Genomic DNA, 23,747 nt, shown 5'->3' on the forward strand with positions numbered 1-23,747 from the left:
AATAAATAAATAAATAAAAGTTCCCCTTAGGAGACATTTTAATAATAAGTGAGAAAAGCAACATAGAAAATGTCAAATGTATTATTAGCAAATAGGTACGCTGATGAAATCTTCCACATAATTTTAGTCTGTTTGGAAAAATGTATTGCAAGAATTATTTAAAGTCAGATTATAATCACTTTACATATATTAAATGATTGCTTACATTTCCAATTATTTCTGCAAACCTTGTTTTCTTAAATTATTTGGACAAATGCTAGCAGGATTTGCATTAAATTTGATTTCGCTGCCCTAGATTGATAAAATATTCTACCACGTCCCATTTTCTTCCATTGGACTCAAAGTTGAACTTCCTCTAATAATTTGCTTAGCATTAAGAAAGAATAATAAAAAGCTCTCAAACTCACTTTAATTTAAATTTGCATTCAGGAAGTGCTTGTCTGATATAATTCAGCTGATAAATATGAACCTATGTGTTTATCAAATCCCTAAGAAGATTATCTAAATCAACTCCGTGTAATTACCATTCACCATCTGTTCCACCAGGGCCTGAGCTGATCTGCTGGCATCTTGCAGTTTTCTGAACTTCTCGGCTTTTTCTCGCTCGATGGCCTGCAGCATGATAGCAAAGGTGAGTATTTCAATACAAGGACAGTGAAGCTACACAGTAATTATAACTTCTACTTGCCTTTTCAAGCCTTAAGATATTTCACTCTGTCAGCTTATGTGAATCTAAAGATTTTTTCTCAAGTTTCTTGGCACCAGAAGCATCAAAATGATAATGAAAGCACAAGTCATTTTCGTATCAAATTGCTACTATTTTTTAATAAGAGTTCTTCTCTTAACCTTTCTTTACATAATAGTCTCTGATGCATTGTAATGGAAGACTGCCAAAAATGAAAAAGAACCAACAAACGAAAATCATGACAGACAACAAAAGGATAAAGCGTCAGATAATTAAAATATAATTTATCTTTTAAATATACACCTCTGAAATTATTCCTAATAACATAAGTACATATTCTGTATTAAAAATCAAATAGAAAATTCAGTAAGTACATACAATGGGAAAAACATACTAGCACGAATAATTTAGAAAAAAATATGTATCTCAATAGAAAATTGTGGGTTAATTTTTCTCTCTAAAATCATCAAAGCACTCCCATTGCAAAGAAAAACAGATTCAGTTTCAAAAAGCTTTCTAAATTCCTTTGTTCATTTCTCCTAACCAGGGTTAAGTTTTGAACAACAAAACACAATTACTTAAATCAACAAAAACTAGCATTTGATACTGTTGAGTTTAGCTAAGAATGTCTCTACAGAAACATAAATTTTAAACATCATGCAGTAGAACTATATTACCATAGTCATTAAAAAGAGGTGGCTATAAGTATATGTGCTAAAACAACTATGCACCGAAAAAGCAAGCTCTAATGCATTTAACATATAGCAAAAGCAATACTTCTAGGACTCACTAATAGCATTATACAAATATTTCACCTGAGTCTGTGCAGGAGGTTATTCTACATCCGATTATTGTTCAAAACTTTATTTAGATCTATAGGCATTTAAACAAGTATTCCAAGGTGTAATATTGGAGTACAGGTCAGAGGCATGTAATAGATGCATGCACACTTTGCAGAACATTGTTCAGTAAAACTTCCTGCAAGGATGGAAATACTCTATATCTGCATTGTACAATCCAGTAGCCACTAGCCACATGTGGGTATTGAGCACTTGAAATGTAGCAAGCGTGACTGAGGAAATTAGTTTTTAACTTAATTTATTTAAATTTAAATAGCTACATGTGTCAAATGTCAATTCTAATTGTACAGTACAGAACTAGTGTCTTTCCTTGGAACTCAAATAGTAAAAGACAGACAGATAGATATAGATATGTAGACATATATATAGTTATAGATAATATGGCAACATCAGAAATATTTTCAGAGAAATAAGTAATCATCCAGGCTAGATTATTTCCTAAGCACACCAAACAATAGGAATGCTCACAAAATAACCCATATATTTTTAAATATTCTAAAAGATTCTCCAATTTAAAGAATGGACACAATTGATTAGAGGTCTTTTTCAAATTTACTTAAAAAAGAGTTTCAGGGACCGGCCCCGTGGCCCAGTGGTTAAGTTCACGTGCTCCGCTTCGGCAGCCTGGGGTTTGCAGGTTCGGATCCCGGGCGCAGACATGGCACCGCTCATCAGGCCATGTTGAGGTAGCACCCCACATGTCACAACTAGAAGGACCCACAACTAAAATATACAACTATGTACTGGGGGGATTTGGGGAGAAAAAGAAATTAAAAAAAAAAGAAAAGAAAAAAAGAAAAGATTGACAACCGTTGTTAGCTCAGGTGCCAATCTTTGAAAAGCAAAAAAAAGAAAAAGAGTTTCACGAACCAGGATTAATGGATTCAAGGTCAAGAGCGCAAAATGCTAAAAGAGCCTAGAGACAATAGAATATATCCCATAATGAAAAGTTATAACACATAAAATCCTATTTAAAATTTAGCAGAATAAATGAAGACGGAAATAAAACAGCATAAAATAACAGTCTTTTTTAAAGTACTTATAGTTTAGCTGGAAAATATACATTTTACATTATGCTGTCAAGGGCAGCAAATGAAAACTCGAGTTCATTTCATCAGTGGGGAAACTCCAAAGGTAATAGATACATTTTAATATCTTGGATTCTACTTGAAAGTTTCATAGCACACAGATTGTGGTGTGCGGGGATTTATATTCCCAGGATCCCATACCAATTAGCAGGTGAAACTTCTGGGTTATCCTGAAAGTCAGTTTCACAAAGACATTATTGAATTGTTTACTAAAGCATGTGGACAACCATGGAAGCTTCTAGCTTGTTACTTGAACTGAAAAGTCCATGAAAATAAAGTAGCCACAGTATCTTTCTAAAGGTAAGAACCTAGACAAAGCTCTCAAATTCATATTTTCTCAACTCATATCTTGTCTTCTAAATTCTTTGTCCTTAGCAGCTTATTGGCATACATGTTTTCTAATACTTTAAAGTTGTTATCTATTAAAAGGTAAACGCTATTTATAAAGGACTCTGAGCACTTCAAAAGAGAAAAAATAATAAACACATTCTAAGTAAATATATAATATTCACAACTATCAGGAGCTACAGCAGGATTTGGGGTGCCCAAAATTTGAATTACATCATCAAAAAAAATAAATAAAAGAGACAGAAAAAAATACTTATGGTACAACAAAATGACAATAAGAACAATGACAATAATTGCTGTTCTTTGAGTTTTAGATTTATCCTTTTCTATCAGAATAGTTTCTATTTTATCTACATTAAGTTTGCTATTTTCTTAAATGGTATTATATAAAGAAATCAGAACATCATGGTGTCTTCATAAATGATGAAAAGAAATTATCAATGGTCTTCTAAATGTCACGATCATAATCTCTTTATTCTAAGCATCTAACAGATCAATTACCAACAGAGAGACAAACTTATGATTGAATATCTTAGGGATAATATTTAAACTTAAGTATCTTGTTTAGTTAACCACATTATTCCAGTAATTCTAACATAAATAATAACAATAACAACCACTACAAAACAAGAATCTATGAAGTAGGTACTATTACTCTGCCAATTTGACAGAGGGAGAAAGTCAGGCACAGAGATGTTTGTGGATAAAACAGTGGTATAACCATGATAAAAATGTAGTTCTTATGCTGTCTATCAAACTACAGTTTATGTACATTGCTTCATATATATGTCATAATAATTCTGTGAGATAGGAGTCAGTATTATTTTATCGTATTTTATACAAGAGAAAACTAAGCATCAATAAGTCATATATCCAAGATAATAGAAGTAGAATGTTTTAGATGCGCCATTACAACACTGATCATCTATTTATAAATTCAGCTCTCTATCAAGCATACTTTGCTGCTTCTAGGGGTATTTCAACGGAAATTAATCAGATTTGAACATATCTGACTACAACCCACAGCAAAGGTGACCTGATAGTTTGGATATAGTTAAGGATGATATGCAAAATATTTAACTATTAATGCAGCATGGGCACCAAGATGATAGAAGGAATGCCTGGTCACTTAGAATGGACACTGCCAGTCTATAGGCTGATTGGCAACTCTGTGTACAGCTCAATTACTGTAGCTCATTGTCAGATGTATATTATAGGCAAACTGAGTAACTGGTGCATAAATAGAGAATAGACCCAAGACAAAAGCAGTTAATGGCCTCCACATATTTGTCAATGTTTAGATATATATGGGTTCTGTTAAGTAACATAACTTTAAAGAGAAATATTGGAAAATAAAGAGAAATATTGACACAAATATACCTTGAGGAGTGTGAACAAGAGAGTGAAGAGTCCAGAAAACATTTCATTCAGACACAGCTATAGATGGTTGATTAAAAATGAGAAAATTTAGGGTAGCAAAGAGACAGTAAAGGAGGCATAAGGAAAAGTTTTGGAGTCATTCTGTTCTCGGTTGGTTTGAATTCTGTCTCCACTGCTTACCAGCTGTTTGACACTTGAGAAATGTTTCAACCTTTCTGAGCCTCAATATTTTCTATGTAAAATAACAATAAAGATACCTACCCTCTAGAGATTCTGAGGAGATTCAAGGAGGCTCTTCATATAATTTATTGCCCAAATTGGGATACTTTTTATAGTAAAATGGGAAGCTAGACATAATTAAGCTAATAAATGGAATGACATAAACTGAGAATACCCCAGACAGACTAGCACATGTGGTCATTCTAACGCAAGGTGATCTCAATAATCTTAAAAACAAGTTTAGGAAAAATTTTTGTGACAAGAGTTAGCGTACCTTGCTCCCAGAAACGTGGGCAGTGTCCAAATAACCACACATACAAAGTGGTAAAGAAGTTCACTCAATATAAACATCACTGAAACTCCTTTTTTCTCCTGGATCTGGCCACACATGCATTTGTTCTCAAATGAAATATATGAACCTCTGCTTTGAAATAGGTAGGATTACTAGTTTCTAATGCTTCTAGCTTCTCTTATTTTCTCAAAGAGCTATATGTACAATGCACAGAAAAAACAAAGTCTGGAGAGAAATATAGCTCTGGAAAAGGGAGGGCATACTTTAAAAAAATTGTGTCATGAAAGAGAAACATCAGCCTTCCACAGGTCCACCTTGTGAAGTAAAAACTAGCCCTCACACCTATTCCCTAACTCAGCTCCATCAAAACTGCTGCTATTGATGTCACCATTAGCGTCCAAGCTGCTACATTCAATGGCCAATTCTCAGTCCTCAGCTTACTATTATCATAATTTGATTCAGAGGATACATATTCTTGGAAACATTTATTTGCCTTACTGGACTACAAGCACACCAAGTTTTCCTCCTACCTCAAGGGCTGCCTTTACTCAATCTCCTTTGCTGGTTCCTCCTCATCTCCCTGACCTCTAAATTTAGCATGTCCTAGGGCCCGATCCATACTTCCATTTGTTCAGACCAAAAACTTAGAATCCTTCTTGACTCTTCTCTTTCTTTCAAACCCCATATTCAATCCATGAGAAAATTCTGTTGGCTGTAACCTCAAAACACATCCAGAAAGTGATGTTATTACCATGCTCACTACTACCACACTAGTCAAGAGATCCCATCATTTCTCCAGGGTCTGGGTGTTTCAAAAAAGCCTACGAAATGGTATTTTGACACCTAACTTTGCTCCCTGATGATTTATTCTCAACACAGCAGACAGAGGTAGCCAGTCACAACAGAGGTCAGCACACTCTCCAATAGCTTCCCTTCTCACTCAGTAAAAGCCCAAGTTCCAGCCATGGCCCCCCCTGACCTTAACCTCCTTAACTCCTCTGACCTCTTCTCCTGTGACTACACATCTGGATTATTCAGCTCCAGCCACACTTTTTGTTGCTCTCTGACACTCTAAGCATGCTCCTGCCTCAGGGCTGTGCATTTACTCTTCCCTCTGCTAGAAATGCTCCTATCTCTGTTATTTGTCAATTCCTCACTGCCTTTAGATCTTTACTTAAATGTCACTTTCTCAGTGAGGCCTTCTATTGCCACTCTATTTACATACATACACACACACTTCCTAGCCCTCATTTCTTCTTTACTTTTGTCTTCGGCATTTATCACTAACATTCTATATGTGTTATATATTAAACTGCTTAATTTCCATCTTCCTCACAAGAATATGAACTGTATAAGGTCAAGTATCCGTGTATATTTCCTTCTTCACACCAGTGCCTAGAATAGTGACTGGTGTATAGCAGATGCATAATAAAGTGAGGTCTATTGTAGCATAAGCCTCCATATACAGTATTATGGCCTCTTGCACCCCACTCACAGTTAAAATGCTCTATGAAAGTGTAAATGCATACAGGTACACCTTGTTTTATTGCATTTTGCCTACATGCACATACTATTTTTATCTTAAAACTATTTTATAATAGAACAGTTTTGAAATTATTTTTCTGAAAATACAGAATATGAAATGCTCAATATATATTCAATATATGATCATATGTTTAGAAAATACTTCTCAGATTCTAAAGTATCTAGCACATATAATTTCAAGTAAAGAATAGAGAAGCTAAAAAAAGGCATCAGTGAATCATTCCATAAGGAATGTATTCTTGATTTTAAATTAGGGGCTCATAAAAATCTCAGAGATCATACAGAAATTATGAATTCTATAATGTACAATTTTGAGAGCAAAATAAAAGGCAATTGAGTTGTACAATAATATAAAGCAAAAAACAAGTACAATAATTTTTAAACAAAGTATACAGAAAAGGGAAGTTTACTAATTCCTTAATAAGTTGATTAAAAGCACTCTATGACCTCTCATCCTCCTCCTTTATTGGCATCTCTTAAAAGCCTCCGCCTTTCCTGACATCTTCTCTAATTAACACGACAGTAAGTTCCAGATCCCCCAGAGTCCTACTCTGACTTTAGAAGCAATTAATTTTCTATTCACTTAACATTCTATAATGAAGTTTTGCCCTTTGACAGAAAAAGTAATTTATTCACTCAAATGTTTATTCAGAAGTTGTTATACCCTTTATATTGGTAGCAGAGCATGTCTTAAAATGTGCCTGCAGAACTGAGAAAATCACTTATTCATATCGTCAAACATGAATTGTGTTAAGTACTAGGTGCTATAATAGGCACTGGGATACCAAAATGGAACTAAGCAAAACCAAAACAAATTAACTTCCAGTCTCTCATTTCTAGAAACCAGCAATCTAGTCAATGTAAAAATGGCAGTTTGGATAAGTAAACAGGAATTAGATCATGGTAGTCTTCATGAAGGCTACATGGAAACACTGATTTTGTCAATGCCTTCCAGCCAAAGACCACTAGGAACACACCTGTAGATTAACAATGTTAGGCTGATTTATTGTTGCATCATGGCATGCAATAGGGAACTATGGGAGTATGTCTTTAAGAGGATGTGAGAAAGAGTTTATAGGATTTGGGCTAGTGTAAGGTGATGGTGGGGGGCGGGTCAAGGAAGTAGAGATGTCCTTTAATTGGATGCCCTAAGGAAGTGGGGGTAATTCTATGATCGAGTATCTTAAAATTTTTTATTTAGATGGCATGAAGAATACAGAGGGTCTAAAGCTATGATTAGTAAACAAGCATAATCTGTCATATTAGTGAATATGGGGGATGTGTGGTCATTTTGGGTGGCTTGGACAATATTATTTTTATCTGTATTGAGACACGATTACAAAGTGGTCATGTTTTTGTCTTGATCCATCATGATCATGACGTGTTCTTGTCTGATGCTGGCATTCTGAGCTATTGTTCATAAACAACAGGAGAACATCACAGGCTAGCTGAGAACACCAGTACAGCATGTAGCAACTCCAACGTCTAACTGAAGTGCGAAGTCAGCTCCTGGCTATCAGTGACTATTTTTTTCTTTCTCGAATGAATATAAACAGAGGCCTAACTGGATAATACTTACGTTTTAATAAGTTCACATTAGCAGAAGTGACGTGAAAACTTCTAAAGGAATACAACATTAGTAGCAGGGAAGATCAGCTAGGGGTTGTTATCTTAAACAGAAGTAAGCCATGATATTAGCTTTAATCAGGGTTGTGGTGACAGGAATAGAGAGAATTGGACAGTTTCAAGGGCTGTTGAAGGAATGAGATTAATTGTACTTGTCAAAGGCTGGACTTGAGAATGGTAGAGAAAAATCTAGATGACCCAGTTAGCTTTTAGGTTTCTGAATTAGGCTGTTGGAAGAGGGAAAGGAAAGAGGCAGAATAAAGTAAGTCTGGGGAGATAATAAGCAATTTTGTCACTGTGTGAATATCAGAGTGTACTTACACAAACCTAGATGGTATAGCCTACTACATGCCTAGGCTATATGGTACTAATCTTAGGGGACCACCATTGTATATGAGGTCCATTGCTGACTGAAACATCATTATGCAGCGCATGATTGTAGATATATTGGTATAGGCTTTAAGAGACAGACTTGAGCTAAAGACACATATTTGGGGGTCATTAGAAAATAGATGCTGTTTGAATGGGAAGGAATGAGGATAATGGAGAGACAGAAGAACTGTGGAATATATCAATATTAAAGGAAAAATGAGACAGAACAAATGACCAAAAGTGTAAAAAAGGTAACTAGTAGATAGTGGTACCCCATAAGCCAAAGGAGGAAAGAATTTCATGAAGGATAAAGAGGTTAACAGGGTCTAGTCCTGCAGAGAAGTTGAGTAAAATAAGGCACAAAAATATTCATGTGTGTGTTTATAGGAAAGAAAGGTTTTCTCCAAGATGGAAAAACAGTCTGTTTAAAGGCTAATGCTAAAGATCCAGAAAATAGGGAGAGATTGAAAATATAGTTGTGTGGCTGAATGGAATCAGGTTCCTTGGGACATAGACAGTGAAGATAGTGAGAACACACACACAGACATTAGCCTTAACTAGTTAAAGCATAGTCTCCTCCACCAAGGCAGAGGGAAAGAGACTATGAGCACAAATACATTTGTAGATATTAGACTATGAGCACAAATACATTTGTAGATATTATTTTAATTAAAGTAAGAGGAAAAATCAACTACCATAATGGTGGGGAAAAGGTTAGGAGACCCATAAAAACCTGAAATAACTGCTGAGAGAAACTGAGGAGAAAATTTACTAGGGATGCATGGAAAGTTTATGAAGAAATACTGATGAATCTGTTCAAGCATGGTATTTCAGAAATGGAGTAATGTCTGGCAATGAAACATCTACAGTATAGTTATGCAAGTGGGTAGCTGAATTAAGGACATTAGGGAAATATACGCTTTTGGAGATAGCAGGATAGCCTACATGGGCTGAGGTTATTAAGGATGAAGGCATAACTTGGGTAGAGAAGACTGTGAATCTCGTGCCAAAGTCTTCAATGAGAAAATAACAAAATGGTGAATGATAGATGGCCACGTGGCATGAAACACAAGAGAAGAGATATGTTTACATGGAGAGCAGTGCCTTTGGAATTGGCCCTGAGAAGTAAGGAAATTAGCAATTCTAAGTGAGTGCAGGTGTGAAAGAGTCACAGTCTTAGTGGTGTTCTTGAGGGTAAAAGTGCTTTCCATGTACAAATAGGATGAGTATATAGGACAGAGAGTCTGCCTTGGAAGAAGCGTTTAAGAGTGCAGAGTGAGAGAGTGTCGGAAGGCACAAGGAAGAGAAAGTGAGGCAGAGGAAAGAGAGTGCAGAGGAGCATAAAGATGAAGACAGAAAAAAGGGTAGATGAATAGAGGTACCTATGTTCTGGGTGGTAAACAAAGATAATAGAGATAAGAGAAATGTAGAATTAATTAGCTTGAAGATTGCCAACAAAACTTGGTTAAAAGTTGATTTGGTATGGGTATAAGTAAGCATAGGTCCCAGAAAGAGCCTAAGGCCTGTTGACCTTAACAGCTGGTAGGAAGGCTTTCACGAGAACATTGTACAGGTCCCAGATTCTCAGACATCTTATCCTATGACCTTGTGATCAGACGAGGTGGTTTTGTTGCTTTAATTACTAACTTACATTACCATGTGTTCAATTCCAGAAGTTGAATGGCTAGACCTGTTACTCAGCTTGAAATTCTTAACTGTGGTGACAACAGAATGAAAGAAGGAACACCTAGGAGTCTGATAAAGTCCCAGATTGTGTCTTAGAGTATTGATTTTCAAACCTTTATATACATAACGAATCACCTGTGAATCTTGTTTAAATGCAAATTCTGATTCATTAGGTCTGAAATCCTACATTTCTAACAAGCTCACAGATGATGCCAATACTGGTTGTCCGGGAACCACAATTACAGTAGAACTGTTGCCTAGAATTCAACTTTTAAGTGTATTATGTTAATTGTATGTATAAAACACACGGTTAATAGAGAAGGAAATATTATGTTAGGTTTAGCAGTATATAAAACTGAACTGATAAGGTCCTAGAATATACTAATTGGCTGAAAGCACTTGAAAGTAATGAAGGAAGGAATCATGTGAAAGAAAAAAAAGGGTAACATGTAGCCATTTTTAACGGATGCCTACAAATGAATTAATACCACTCAAGTTCATGAGACAGGCCTCCCACGTGTTCCAAATAACCAACATAAACTGACAGATAAAGAAGTAAGAAAATTAATGTATGCCTAAACTGCATATCTATCATCATTACTATTCCTCTCAAGGATTTTTAAATACATATTATATTTAGGCTGAAGGAAATGTCTAGGTAAATCATTTCATTTCCTATTTTAGTAGGCACTTAAGAATGATGTTGTTATTTCAGAAAATGAGAGTAGAAGTTGATAAAGGTGACTCACGAGGCATCAGAAAAGCACTCATACAATATTGCACATTTTTTAAAGCACTTTCAGTCTGTCATTGCTGACACTATTGATTAAATGTAAATTGCTTCTAGGTAACCATACGATAACAGGAAATTTTTGAATTTATATTCCTGAAATGCTGGAACTCAATTTTCCTGCTTGATCAAAGCTGTTTTAAGATACATAAATAGGATGACATACAGATAAGTAGATTATTCAGATAGACTAAAAAATTTCTTTAATTAGCTAATAAAATGTCTGCCCAAGTTGTTCCACACTTTCAGTGGTCAAATATGTCAGATGAACTTGAACTTCGAAGTGTATTTAGAGTTCATCTTCTCCAAGTAATTTTCTACTCAGAATTTCCCTCAAAAATAATAAAGAATATACCTTCAAATACTTGTACTTTGAAATAAGACATTTTGCCAATTTTTTACTGTTATATATTATTCTTCAGTTTAAATTTTAAAATGAAAACATTACCAATATTATCATAGTTTCTTCCATTTCTTGAAACTATTTATAATAGTCTATTATTAGGCTGATGACAGAATATTGTATAAAGCTAATAATAAATTTAAAATAAATTTCCAATTTATCGTTAACTCTGAGAAATGTTGATGAAATTCTCTCTCCTGTTCAAGCAGCCTAAAAAATAGATCCTTTTCTCCTAGGTCTTTTTTTTATTTTTCAAAAGTTCCAGCCCCACAGCAAGTATTAGTTTGTATCCGAGGCAGTGTTGTATTTGTAAAAATCTAACAGATTTTGTTGCGTTGAATGAAATTGAATGCTCAAAAGATAAAGCAGCGTTAATCCACACACGTGACCTTCCTATGCTAAAATTATCTAATATTTATGTTTGTTTCTTTAGCCTGTTCTCTACAAAGTACTCTGTTAGAAATTCTCTCACAAACTATTGCCAATTATATACCAAAAACAGTTGTTTCATAATTGTTGAGGTTGAAAAATCAATGCCCTGACAATGTCACTGAAGATGAAGCAGCTCTTATTAAATTAATAAAAACCCCTATTGAGAAGGATAAAACTATAATGCCTCAGTAGGGAATAAAAACAGTGAACCATCTCTTATAAATATTGAAAAAGGCTGGACATCCTTAGCTATGGTAATATAATACATAAATATCTGTAAAATGCAAACCTGTTATAATTTATCACAAGCATTAATGACTATAAAGAATAACTTTCTGATGATAGCGAGAGTATATACAGGGTTCTAAGTACAGTATTACTAAGGATCTATTCTATTCTACTCTGCAAGCTTTCTAAGTCCCAGCCTTGAGGTGATAGAACAATATATGAAAAGAAACCAATATGAGTTCATGTTATAAAATTGTCAATTTACAGCTAAATAATATAAAAGTTGAAGAAGGTTTATGAAAAGCATTCCTGGTCAGTCACTGCAGAACCAAGAAAGATTTTTCTAGGCTAAACTTTGATACTGCTTGATAGCTAAAATATATTTTAAAGATATATTTAAAAGCATTATATCATACTGCCTTAATCTTTTCAACTCAAACAAACAGTACAAAACAGTCTACAAGCAGCAAAACTTAGGAAAATATATAAAAATTAATGTATAACCTACATTGACTTTTTCTTTAAGGTCTGAGAAGTTGCCTTCCTTCCGATAGATTGCAAATTCAGGACTCTGCAACACAGCTTCTGAACGAGTAATCCAACTGTGAAGTTCAGTTATATCGACATCCAACCTGAGACAGGAAAGAATAAGGGTCGTTATTTCTTATCTCTTTCTTCTATATGAAAAAAGCAATCTATCCACATTTGTCATTCTCCTCCTAATTTGCAACTCTTACTTGATGCCCCTATTACCCTTAATAGCACCACTATCTCCCTAGTCAGGTAGGCTCAAAATTTGGAGGCAGCTTTGATCTAGTCTTATGATCATGGAGGTCATTTTATTCATCTCAACGCAGCAATCACCTCTACCGTATCTCCTATAAGCTATTACTTAGCCTCTGCTCGAATGTTTGCACGGGTTGAAAATTACTACCTCCCAAGATAACCTTCTTTCTTTCTGGAAAGTATTTACAACAAGCAAAAAACTCCTGTTGGTGGCTCCCATTGAACCATACCTCTGATATTCATGCCCTTGTGTAGTCTCCAGCCACACTGACTCTGGATTTGGCCACGTGCGTTGCTATGTCAAACGGGATGTTAAGTTTAATGCAAGCAGGGGCTTGATAATTTCTTGCACGTTGAATCTTGTCCTTTTAAAATACACATTCTGAGATTGCAACTGTTATATAAGAATTCTGAGATTGCAACTGTTACATAAGAATTCCAGTGACCCTTTAAGGAAGCTTGATCTAGCCAGGTGGAGAGACCACGTGGAAGAGGATGAGGCAGCAGGCACGTGAATAAATTCTTCTTTGACCTTGTGACCCATCTCAAACACCAGCTGAATACAACCAAATGAGTGCTCCAGCTGACACCACTTAGAGCTGCAGAACTATCCAAAGAGCCCTGCCCACACTGCAGAATTGTGAGAAATGATAAATAGCTGCTGTTTTAAGCCACTAAATTTGGGGATGGGTTGTTATGCTGCAATAGCTATCTAATCATCTACCCTGTTATTCTCAAACATTCTTTTATTGCAGAGACCTAGGGAGCTAATGAGAATTAGCTGTTCAGCTTGACCAGGTGATTCAGGTGTAGTTAACACAGGTATTTTAGGGGCCTCCTGGATGCGTTGCATGGGTGGAGGATGTCCTATGAATCACCTGAAATTTTAGGCAAAATTCTGAATGTGTGTGCATTGTTCTTGGGAAAAAACCTCTAGATTTTATCAGCATTTGTAAAGAATCTATGAAGAAGGAGTTGAGAGATCATCTAATCCAATAGTTTATTAAACAAAACAGGCAAACAAACAAATGAAAGTTCCCAGAAAGATCAGTGACTGACTCAATTTTCATAGGAAGTTTTTAGAGCAGAACAAAAGTACAAATACTAAATTTAAGACACTAAGTAACATACTTTAATCACCATGCCATATCTTCTTTTTCTAATACAACCCTCAAATAGTTGAAATCAGCTCTTTAGATCCGCTAGAAGATATCTTATGGTAGCCTACCCTACTCCTAGTTACTTCAATGGATATTCCATGGCTTGTCAGTATCTTTCCTTAAACTTTGGCTCCTAAAGGATCATATCAGTAGTGTTTAGTATAATCAAGAAAGAATAGACAATTATTCTCTTGTTTGATGATACTTTCACTGATACAGCTTATGAGTTCAATCAATGTTTTGACTTCCATATTAGACTTTCAACTCACATTGAAGTTAACCGGAGCTAAAACTTCTAGGAAATTTCACATAAACTACCATTAAGCCAGTTCTCCACTATCACAAACTTAGGAACTGATTTCCTAAACTCAAATTTCAGGGCTTTAAATCATATAAACCTGTTAAAATTTTTCATGTTAGTCGCAGGCTATTCCTTTAAAATTAAACTAATAGCTTTAAAGAACACGAAACTTTCAAAAATGTATCCTCTTTTTTGTGTCCTTACAAAAGCCTGTGGTAAGGTATTATCTATCTCTCTGCTCATATAACGAGATAGAGGCTTGGAGAAATTAAGTTAATTGATCTCAGACTGTTAGTACCATAGGGAAGGAATTTAATTCATCCTGTTTGCCATTATATCCTTCACCTCAAAGAGGGCGTGGTTCATAGTAATAAATATTTACTAAATAAATGCTACCCAACTAGAAATTGAAGAAACAGGTCTGAACTGAGAGATTTTTGACTCCAAATCCCAGGTCACTGAATGTCAATACTTTCATTTGCATATGGACTGTAAATATTTATGGATTTTTATTTTATCAGACATGGCAATTGTTATTTTTCCTACATTTTTTTCCCATAAGTTTAATTATTGGCTTTCCTATGTCTTTATTCAAAATGTTGATTTTAAAATAGAGTCTTCGGCATGCTTTTAAAAATCTCTTTCCCTCTCTCTCATTGACGTTAACTCATTAAATCAAGTGTTTGACTATGGTCATTTAGCCAGCTGCCAAACCCAGTGCATGTTTTCCATCAGAACGTCTTGAGAAAAGCACTTTTGTTTTTCCTTCAGTACAATATAAAAACCCCGTGTCTCTCCTCCTGCGGGCATTCACTTACCAGTGCATGGGGCAGGCCAGTAGTGCTGAGATGTTAATACCTCAGGAGAGCTGGTAGTTGTTGGATAAATGTCCCAACTCCCTTGCCCTTCAGTGCAACCATCGTGGGGCCTGTTACACACAGTGCTTCAGAGGGTTCCCAGAAGGATTGAGCCCCAGTTGCCTCTAGCAATAACCTGCTCATATATCATCCTTCATTGGCTGCCTTCTTTTCCTAACCTCACTTCCCCACTTTGTTTCCTGGGATCACTTCCTAAAAAAATTACCTGCACCTAAATCTTTGTCTCCATTTCTACTCTTGAGGGAACCCAAACTAAGGCAATGAGCAACAGCCTCAAATGAACTTGGCATCCTGCCATATTAGTTTTTTCCACTTGAGCTCTGACTCACCACAGGAACTATTTTAAACTTCTTCCAAAGCTCTGACCCATCCTCTTTCTGCAGCTATCAATGTCATTTTCTACTTTACAGAGAAAAGTGCATTATCAGACTAGAATTTCTTCCACTTCCTATGTCCAAATATTGAGTCTTACCTGCATGTGCCCTTCTCATTCCCTTATCTTACATTTAAGTGAGTTTCCCTTCTTTTACCTAAAGTCAATCCCTCTCCTTGGCTTTTGTACTGCATTCTCATATTTCTTCTCAAGCATCTGAGTCTATCCCTTTTATGTTATTTATCTACTGTAAATTCATTCCCTCCCTCTCAAGTGAATTCTTCATATGGAAATTTAAACATATTTTATTGACTCCTATGCCTTTTAAATCAACTCTTTCTTGACCCCCATATTCCACTTGGGCCATTCTCTTATCTTCTACAAAGGCAAATGTTTTGACACAGTTATCTAGTCTACTGTCAGTTCCCCACCTCCTATTCACTCTTTAATCCACTCAATGTTGTTTCTCAATAAAAACACTGCTTAATAAAAGAATCATGTCACTAAAGCTAATGGAGACACTTCTTGCTTGCAATTTCACTTTCTTGCTTAACACATAACTCTTAACACTGTTGACCAAACTCTCTTTTGTTTTTTGAAATTCTCCTTCTTTTGCTTCCATAATGCTACTCTATTCTAGTTTGTCTTCTTTGATCACTGGTAATTTTTTCTTTGCAGGCTTATCCTCCTCCACCCTCTCATTACATATTGGAGTTCCTCAAGGCCCAGTTCATTGTCAATAATCTTCTATCCCACTATATTTTTTCTCTCTCACTAGAAATCTTATCCATACTCAATTTCAATCTACATATCAATGACTGATATACATATCTCTAATTCAAGCATTTCTTCTGAGCTCTATAGCTACACAACCGTCTGCCTACAGTGTTCCTCAGGTCTGTGAATAGTATCACCATCTATCATCTTTGATACCTTACTCTCCCTTCCATCCCATATTTAATCTATTGCAAAGTATAATACATCAAACATTCTATTTCTTCTGAATTTGTCAGTTTCTCATGGTCTCCACAGCTGGCATCCTCATTCATCTTGCCGTTAAATGTGACCAAAACTACTTCAATGGCCTCTCAACTGGCTCTGCACAACCTTTCTGGAACCTTCCCATCCACTCCATGTACTACTGGCAAAGTGATAATTTCTAAAATCATGTCTGATTATGTTACTCTCATTCATAAAACCTCTCAGACCTTCCGTTTTCCTTAGGATAAAGACCAAAACTTCAATACAGTCCAGTATGATCTGGCCTTGGCAGACCTCTTAAGACTATACTCTACTTTGTCCTTTGTTTAAGCCTTTCTTCTAGAAACAAATCTCACTTCAAGTTTCTTAGGGAGGCCAGAGGCATACTTAATTCTTGTCCCTCCTCCAACGAAGTGAAATCCTTCATTGACTCTTATCCACCTATCCATTAGAAAAATCTCTGTTTTGAAAACTTGGCTTCTTGGTATAATCCACTTTGGCCACTTTGGTTGAATTTGTCCCTTTTCCTTTAAATCGCTCTGACCCAATTACACACCAAATACTCTCTGACTCATAAAGGTGACATGTGAATATCCACCCATCAGTGTCAAATTCCCCTTTAGACTTGGTCTCTTTGATCTCACACCCTTTTGATTTCAGACTGTCTCTAGGAAAGATTGCTTACTTCCACCTACAGGTCTATGAAACCAAAACTCGACTCAAGCTAGTAGGCTGACATCACAGCTGGGAGAGACCTGCTAAGGCCTATGTTGGAAAAAGTCTTCTACTAGGCCTGGAATTTACATTAGTCTTGTTTGCATACGTTATAATCATCCTTAACTACCATCTCCAATGCATTGCAAATAAATAAATAGAAACAAAGTTTATTTATTCAATTTGAAAGTAAATTTTCATTCAGAAAAAAATCTTATAGGGGCTGGCCCAGTGGTGCAGCTGTTAAGTTCGCACATTCCGATTCTCGGCAGCCCGGGGTTCGTCAGTTCGGATCCCGGGTGCGGACATGGCACCGCTTGGCAAAAAGCCATGCTGTGGTAGGCGTCCCACGTATAAAGTAGAGGAAGATGGGCATGGATGTTAGCTCAGGGCCAGTCTTCCTCAGCAAAAAGAGGAGGATTGGCAGTAGTTAGCTCAGGGCTAATCTTCCTCAAAAAAAAAAATCTTATAATACATTTAGACATTTGTCTTTCTTAAAAATTTGAAACTGTATATTTTTCCTTTTAAAACAGTCAAATAGGGGCTGGCCTGGTGGTGCAGTGGTTAAGTGCACACATTCTGCTTCGGCAGCCCGGGGTTTGCCGGTTCGGATCCCAGGGGCGGACATGGTGCCGCTTGTCAAGCCATGCTGTGGTAGGCGTCCCACATATAAAGTAGAGGAAGATGGGCACGGATGTGAGCTCAAGGCCAGTCTTCCTCAGCAAAAAGAGGAGGATTGGCAGCAGTTAGCTCAGGGCTAATCTTCCTCAAAAAAATAAATAAATAAAACAGTCAAATATTTCCTTCATTTCTGCCACAAAACATATACTAATTACTTACTATATGCCAGACATAGTATTAAACTCCATAGATAACAGAGATGGAAAATGTATCCATCCACATTATCAAGGAGTTTGGTTTAGTGAAGCAACCATTTGACAAATAAAATGCTTTAGACATTAAACTGGGGCTCATCTCAAACTGTGACTTATTTTTGGATAATCAAAAAACACCTTTTCAATGAATTAGGATTAAATCAGCTTCTGGACTGGAGGCTCTGCCAAGTAAATTGGTTATCTCTACACAATGAAGGCTTTGTGGAGTCAACACCATGGTAACCGTCTGCTTGCTGCTCAGTCTGTGAAGATTTCAAGGGAGGCCTGGGCACCAGTTGGTTTGTAGTTTTAATAATTCAGGTCATTTCAGGCGACAGGATATGAAATTCCAGAGAGGTCTTCCGTCATTCAATTTTTTTGTTTGTCTGATTTTATGAATTTGCAAAGAGGTTGCACAAGGTGCTTGAACTTCCCTTTTACATAAGGATACTTTGGAGAGAGATTATACTCCTTTTTAGATTTACACATTTTTTTAAAGGAATTTCAAATTTTCCTAGGGCAGTTGTGAGTGGAGTGCTTTGCCTACGAAAACCATCTATGCATAGGCATGTAGGCTAATATGTTACACTTCCTTTCTGAAATGGAAGGAAGAAAAACATCAGTGAGTGTGCACTCTTCTCAGGTGCTGGACTTTCTTTTTTCTCTCCTTTCCTCATTGTGACGTCTTAATTCCTTTGGAAATAGGTGGAGCCAAAACCCAATTCTTAAATGATTTAAGCTCTGAGCTATTCCTTACCTAATCTTCTTTTAACATTTTTTTTTCTGTTGCTTCCATTTAGGTTTGTTGCTTCAGCCATATCTACGATTTCCTTACTAAAACTTTTTCTATCCCAGTGTAACATGCAGTCAATGTATACTCCAACATGTAACATTCAACACCATCCTATAAGACTTCCAGGAGTTAACTGTCAGCTGCTAGTGTTGTTTTCCCTCTAATAGTCTGCCAACAGGCGTCCCCATCACTTCATGCCAGCAATGAGGATGGAAGGGTGAAGGGGAAGCAGAGGCAGAGTTTCAAAAGGCCTCCCATGCCCTCTTACTGAGTGCCAATGGCCCACATTCAATGCTTAGTCTCAGTGACATTTTCACTGCTTTTAGCAAAATGAACAAGATCTCCTTCTTGGCTCCTACTCAGACCCTGGCTTCCAAGTACCAATTGCATATTTATTTTATTCCTTATCAATTTGGCAGCTATTGCTTCATCACTTTTTGTGGTTTGCCCCCTAGTTTTCACATTTTCACTGCTATTGAATATTTTTCAGATACCTTTGCTAAGATGTATGGTAAATTAACTGACTCCTCTGGTTTAAATCCATACATGTTTATAAATTGAGTGCTATCTACTCTCCCCGGTGTTTTGCCAGTGGTATTGTCTAGCATGCTTTGTACTACCTGAGGCTGAGTATTTATTCATCATCTGAAGGTATCACACAAATGTAACTCATTTACCTTCTCAAAAACCCTCAAGAAAAACACTGAAGAATTATTTTCAATATCATATTATATCTTGGGTTCTGTGCATGTGCTTTTCTGTCTTCATAAAAACACTCCTTTCTAATGTTTTTTCACGTTTAAAACTCTCACGAAACCATTGTTAATGAACTGATATATAATAAGTTGCTCATAATGGGCCTCTACATCCTCAGAATGAGCCCATTAATATATTCCTTATTACTTACTCATCTTACTCTCATAACACACTTCACTCTGTACTTAATGTACTTCTACATGTTATTACTGACAGACTCTATCCCTTAAATCCAGCCTAACTTTATCCAATTTAAAATTCTCTTTATCTACTAAGAAAATTATGACTTGTCATTCTCTATTCACAAAATGATGTTCCTCCTATAATAGTTGATGTATATTCTGTCCTATATTTTTCAAGTATGTACTAAAAAATCTCATCTTTGTTATTATTTATGACTAGCAACGAAGTGACAATTTTCTGTTACAAAGTCACTCATCACAAACCCCCAAAACTAAAATTTGTAAAGTCTCATAAAACAGAGCAACCATTTCTTTGAATTTTTTTCATTTGCAAAGGGTTTATTACCAAACCAGGGTCGTTTTTCAAAGAGACCTTCCATTTTCTGAAAGTTTCAAAATATCATAAACTATGGTGCATATACGCCGAATAGTCAGAAGGTCAAAATTCTCCCTCAAGATTGTACTGTATAAATGGACTCTACTTCATCTAGTTCAATTTTGCATAAAGATGATGCAAATTAGATCAGTTACACTCCCTCATGGTCAAACTTGGGAGATCTATCTGTGTGCATGGGCATGTGTGTGTGTAAATATTGTAAGTAAATTAAAAGAAAAAACACAAACATATCCAAAAGAACCAGAGAAACACTGGCAGCTTAAAAAGTTGTCAATTTTGAATTGTCAATAGTATATCATCTGAAACTTGTACTATATGATAACTGTGCTAATTATGTCAGAAGAGCCTCTTAATGGGCACTGACTGTATTCTGTTAATTTTCTGTACAGTGACTGCCATATAAAGTATTAAACTAAGATGACACATTTACATAAACTTTAATTCAGTCTCTTTCAACATACCATTTGGAACTCATCATTCCCAAATGTGTAAACTTTGAAAGTAGCAATCCTCCAAGCTCTCAGACTTAACTAATTCAATTAGTGAGCTAGGTTCTGAATGGTCATTTTACATCTTTAAACATCTTTTTATGGAGAATTTCATAAAAAAAAAAAACTTATGAGCCTCATCTTTAGAAGCCTGACAGGAAAGTGTTGACGCTTGTGTAATATGTTAACTCTTGCAGGATCCTAAGGCTCTAGGCCTAGACCAGGCAACTTAACAAACCCAATTTTTACTGTACATTTTAATTAGCTAGAACACATTTTCATGTTGATGGAAACAAAACTATGACTCTTTTTCATTAGTATTACAATATGGAAGAAATCTTTTGGAGGTGAGGTAAGATTTCAAAATTTTGTTTATTACATTTTTAATAATCGTCTTTGTTCTTCAGAATTCCAGAAATTGAGAAGACATTTTAATTCCATATTGGTATATGGGTACTCTCCTGATTCCAGACCATCTGATGATCTCCTATTCATCTTTGAAGGTTTGGCTCAAAATATACAACTCCTGTGAAGCTTTTCTTCATCAACCTCTCCCTACTCTTCCTCTTCCAACCTTCCTTCTGGGGAAACCAGTCCCTCCCTTCCTTATGTTTCCACATGTTACTTGCTTTTAAAAATTGAATAAATAGAATACAAATTAAATTTGAATCAGAGAGATCTTACAAAATGAAATGAAATTCAGTATAAACCCTGTTAAGTGCTCAAAATATTTTTAGGACTTTAAGATGTGCTGAGAACATGGTAATTATTATACTTGTATAGTTATAGAATATTATGTAAGGGGAGAATCCAATTTAACCAGGAGAAAACAATTCAACATTTAGATAAATACCTCCCCCAAATCAAGACAGTGTGGGTATACACAAAAGATAGTGTGTGTGTACACACATAGTTTGTGTGTGTATGTTTATATAGTGTGGGTGAGTTTTCCTTGATGAGGGAGATAGGACCACATGATTGCGTTATAGTTTTTTAATATGTATGATGTATGTGTTTGTATGTGTGTATATGTCTGTGTGTACTTTAAATGTAAAGTAAATATGGTGCAGTGGAAAATTACTCAACTGAAAGTCCTGTTTCATGGGTTTTAATCACCCATCCTAATCTTTATGCTGTTTCCTTAGGTAAATGACTTAACTTCTCTCATCTTCCTTTACTTTTTCCTTTAAATTGTCAAAATTAAAAATTCCATCAAACTGGTCTCAAAATAAAAACAAATACTTTTTAAAAATTACTCTTAAATGTGTTTATTTACCTCATTAATTAAAGTGATTTTGACCTGAGACACAAAGCTGAGGTCAGCTTTGCTTACATTGCAGCTTTGACATTCCAATCACATTAGTCCGTTCACAGAGCAATCAAATTAAGTAAGGTCTAAGGATGTTATAATTCCCAGTTATAATAAGAACCCTATAAACTCCCTTCAATAGGTGACACAGGATCTGAAACAAAATATGACGAATAAAAAAGAACACTGTCTTCAGTTAATATAAACTTGCTACATTAACAGTCCTATCAAATAATCTATTTTCCTTATGTTTGCATGATCTTATTTACAAGCTTAAGTGTATTTCTAGTTTTATATGTGTAAGTTTAAGCACATCACTCATAAAATAATACGTTTCAGTACTGTAAAATTTAATGATTCCAGATTGAGCTGAAATGCATCTTTAAAACATACTAAAAAATCAATTTCTGTGTAGTTTACCTTGTCCTAAAATATGCCTATTTAACGCGTGCTTCAAACTCTGAATCCCAGTGCAATACATAAAATTTGCCCTTAAAATTGTGCATCTTCGTTGTCAATTATGGCCAACCAAATTATACGTATAATGTGTATAAAAATACTGCCTTTTAAAATATATGCCCTTGGATACAAACGTAGTGATTTAATATTCTTGAATAATAAATGGCAGAAAACTCCATGAGTTATCCGGCATTGATATTAATCTTTGTACCTCTAGGACAGCTGATTGCACTGAAGAGAATAAAAATCCTACAAAAATACTGCTTCCCTGCAAAAAGCAAAACTTAACTAAAATATTTTAACAGCTGGTAGATAAAAATGACTTCAAAATAATCTTCTTACCTTAATTTGGTAACAAATCATAATCATTTAAAAATACATTGGTAATATTTATTTCTAAAACGTGATATGGTTGAAAAGAAGTCACTTTTACATCTTCTGTTAATAAAACTTTCAGGAAACCGATCTTAAAAACTAAGGAAATCCCCCAAATCCTAAGATGTCAGAATTGGCTATATTAGAGGATTTAGTTATAAAGCCAAGGAGTGTAAAAGCACGTGGACAAAAATTGCATGACCCAGAGGATTGGAAATAAAATGTTGCTAAGCCACAGATGCCTAGAACCTATTTTTCATTTTCAATAAATTGAAAGTCCCTTTGAAACACAGTTCTGTGCAAGAAAATCACCTTAACATAGGTTAATAGAAATAGTCTCTTAAGTGATAGATGAAATCTTGTCATAGTAATAAATCTATGATCACACAACGTAATATTCTCAAGTTGAAAACTCTGAATTATTTATTTTAATATCAAATTTGATGTTTATTTAAAATGATGAAACCAAAAAGAAAAGCTGTACATGCTCTTGTGAGAAAGAAATGTGGGTCACTAGAGGGCGCACATTCCCTTTCACAGCTTGTCTGGTCCTCAATTTGACTTCTCTTTTATTTTCTTATCTACATAACGATAACATGGTGACAAATGGATTTTTCATGGGAGTTCTCTTACAGAGAAACATGAACTGTCCAAAGATATAGATAAAATGGTGTAAAAAGAACATGTTAGTAAGACACCCTCAGACGCACACTTAAAATACCTTCAGCCATTTTAATACACACATAAAAATATCTTGAAGTCATAATACAGAGATTCCCTTGAGAAAATGTCTTCAATTTGGGGAGATACGCTTAATCTAAATAATATAGTAGCATTTTCTAGACTTTGTAACCCAGTAGTTCTTCCCCAGTTCATTATTTTTTACCTTATTTTTGAACACTTAGAAATATATTGACCCTCACGCTCTATAAATCTGCCTATAATTACATTTCTGTACCATCTAGA

At 35.4% G+C, this 23,747-nt stretch overlaps 1 protein-coding gene across 12 annotated transcripts in view; it reads right to left on the reverse strand.

Moving 5' to 3' along the window:
- DMD (dystrophin) overlaps positions 1-23,747 on the reverse strand; it is a 2,265,680-nt gene that overhangs the window by 1,298,880 nt on the left and 943,053 nt on the right. For all 12 annotated transcript variants that reach the window (XM_070503127.1, XM_070503123.1, XM_070503121.1 and 9 more), the window contains 2 exons: positions 12,463-12,586; positions 525-612 (listed from right to left, as the gene is read on the reverse strand). In XM_070503127.1, coding sequence (XP_070359228.1) covers positions 525-612; positions 12,463-12,586 — 212 coding nt within the window. The remainder of the gene's footprint in view (positions 1-524; positions 613-12,462; positions 12,587-23,747) is intronic.

Source organism: Equus asinus, chromosome X (genome assembly GCF_041296235.1).
Source record: "Equus asinus isolate D_3611 breed Donkey chromosome X, EquAss-T2T_v2, whole genome shotgun sequence".
NCBI classification, from domain to species: domain Eukaryota; kingdom Metazoa; phylum Chordata; class Mammalia; order Perissodactyla; family Equidae; genus Equus; species Equus asinus.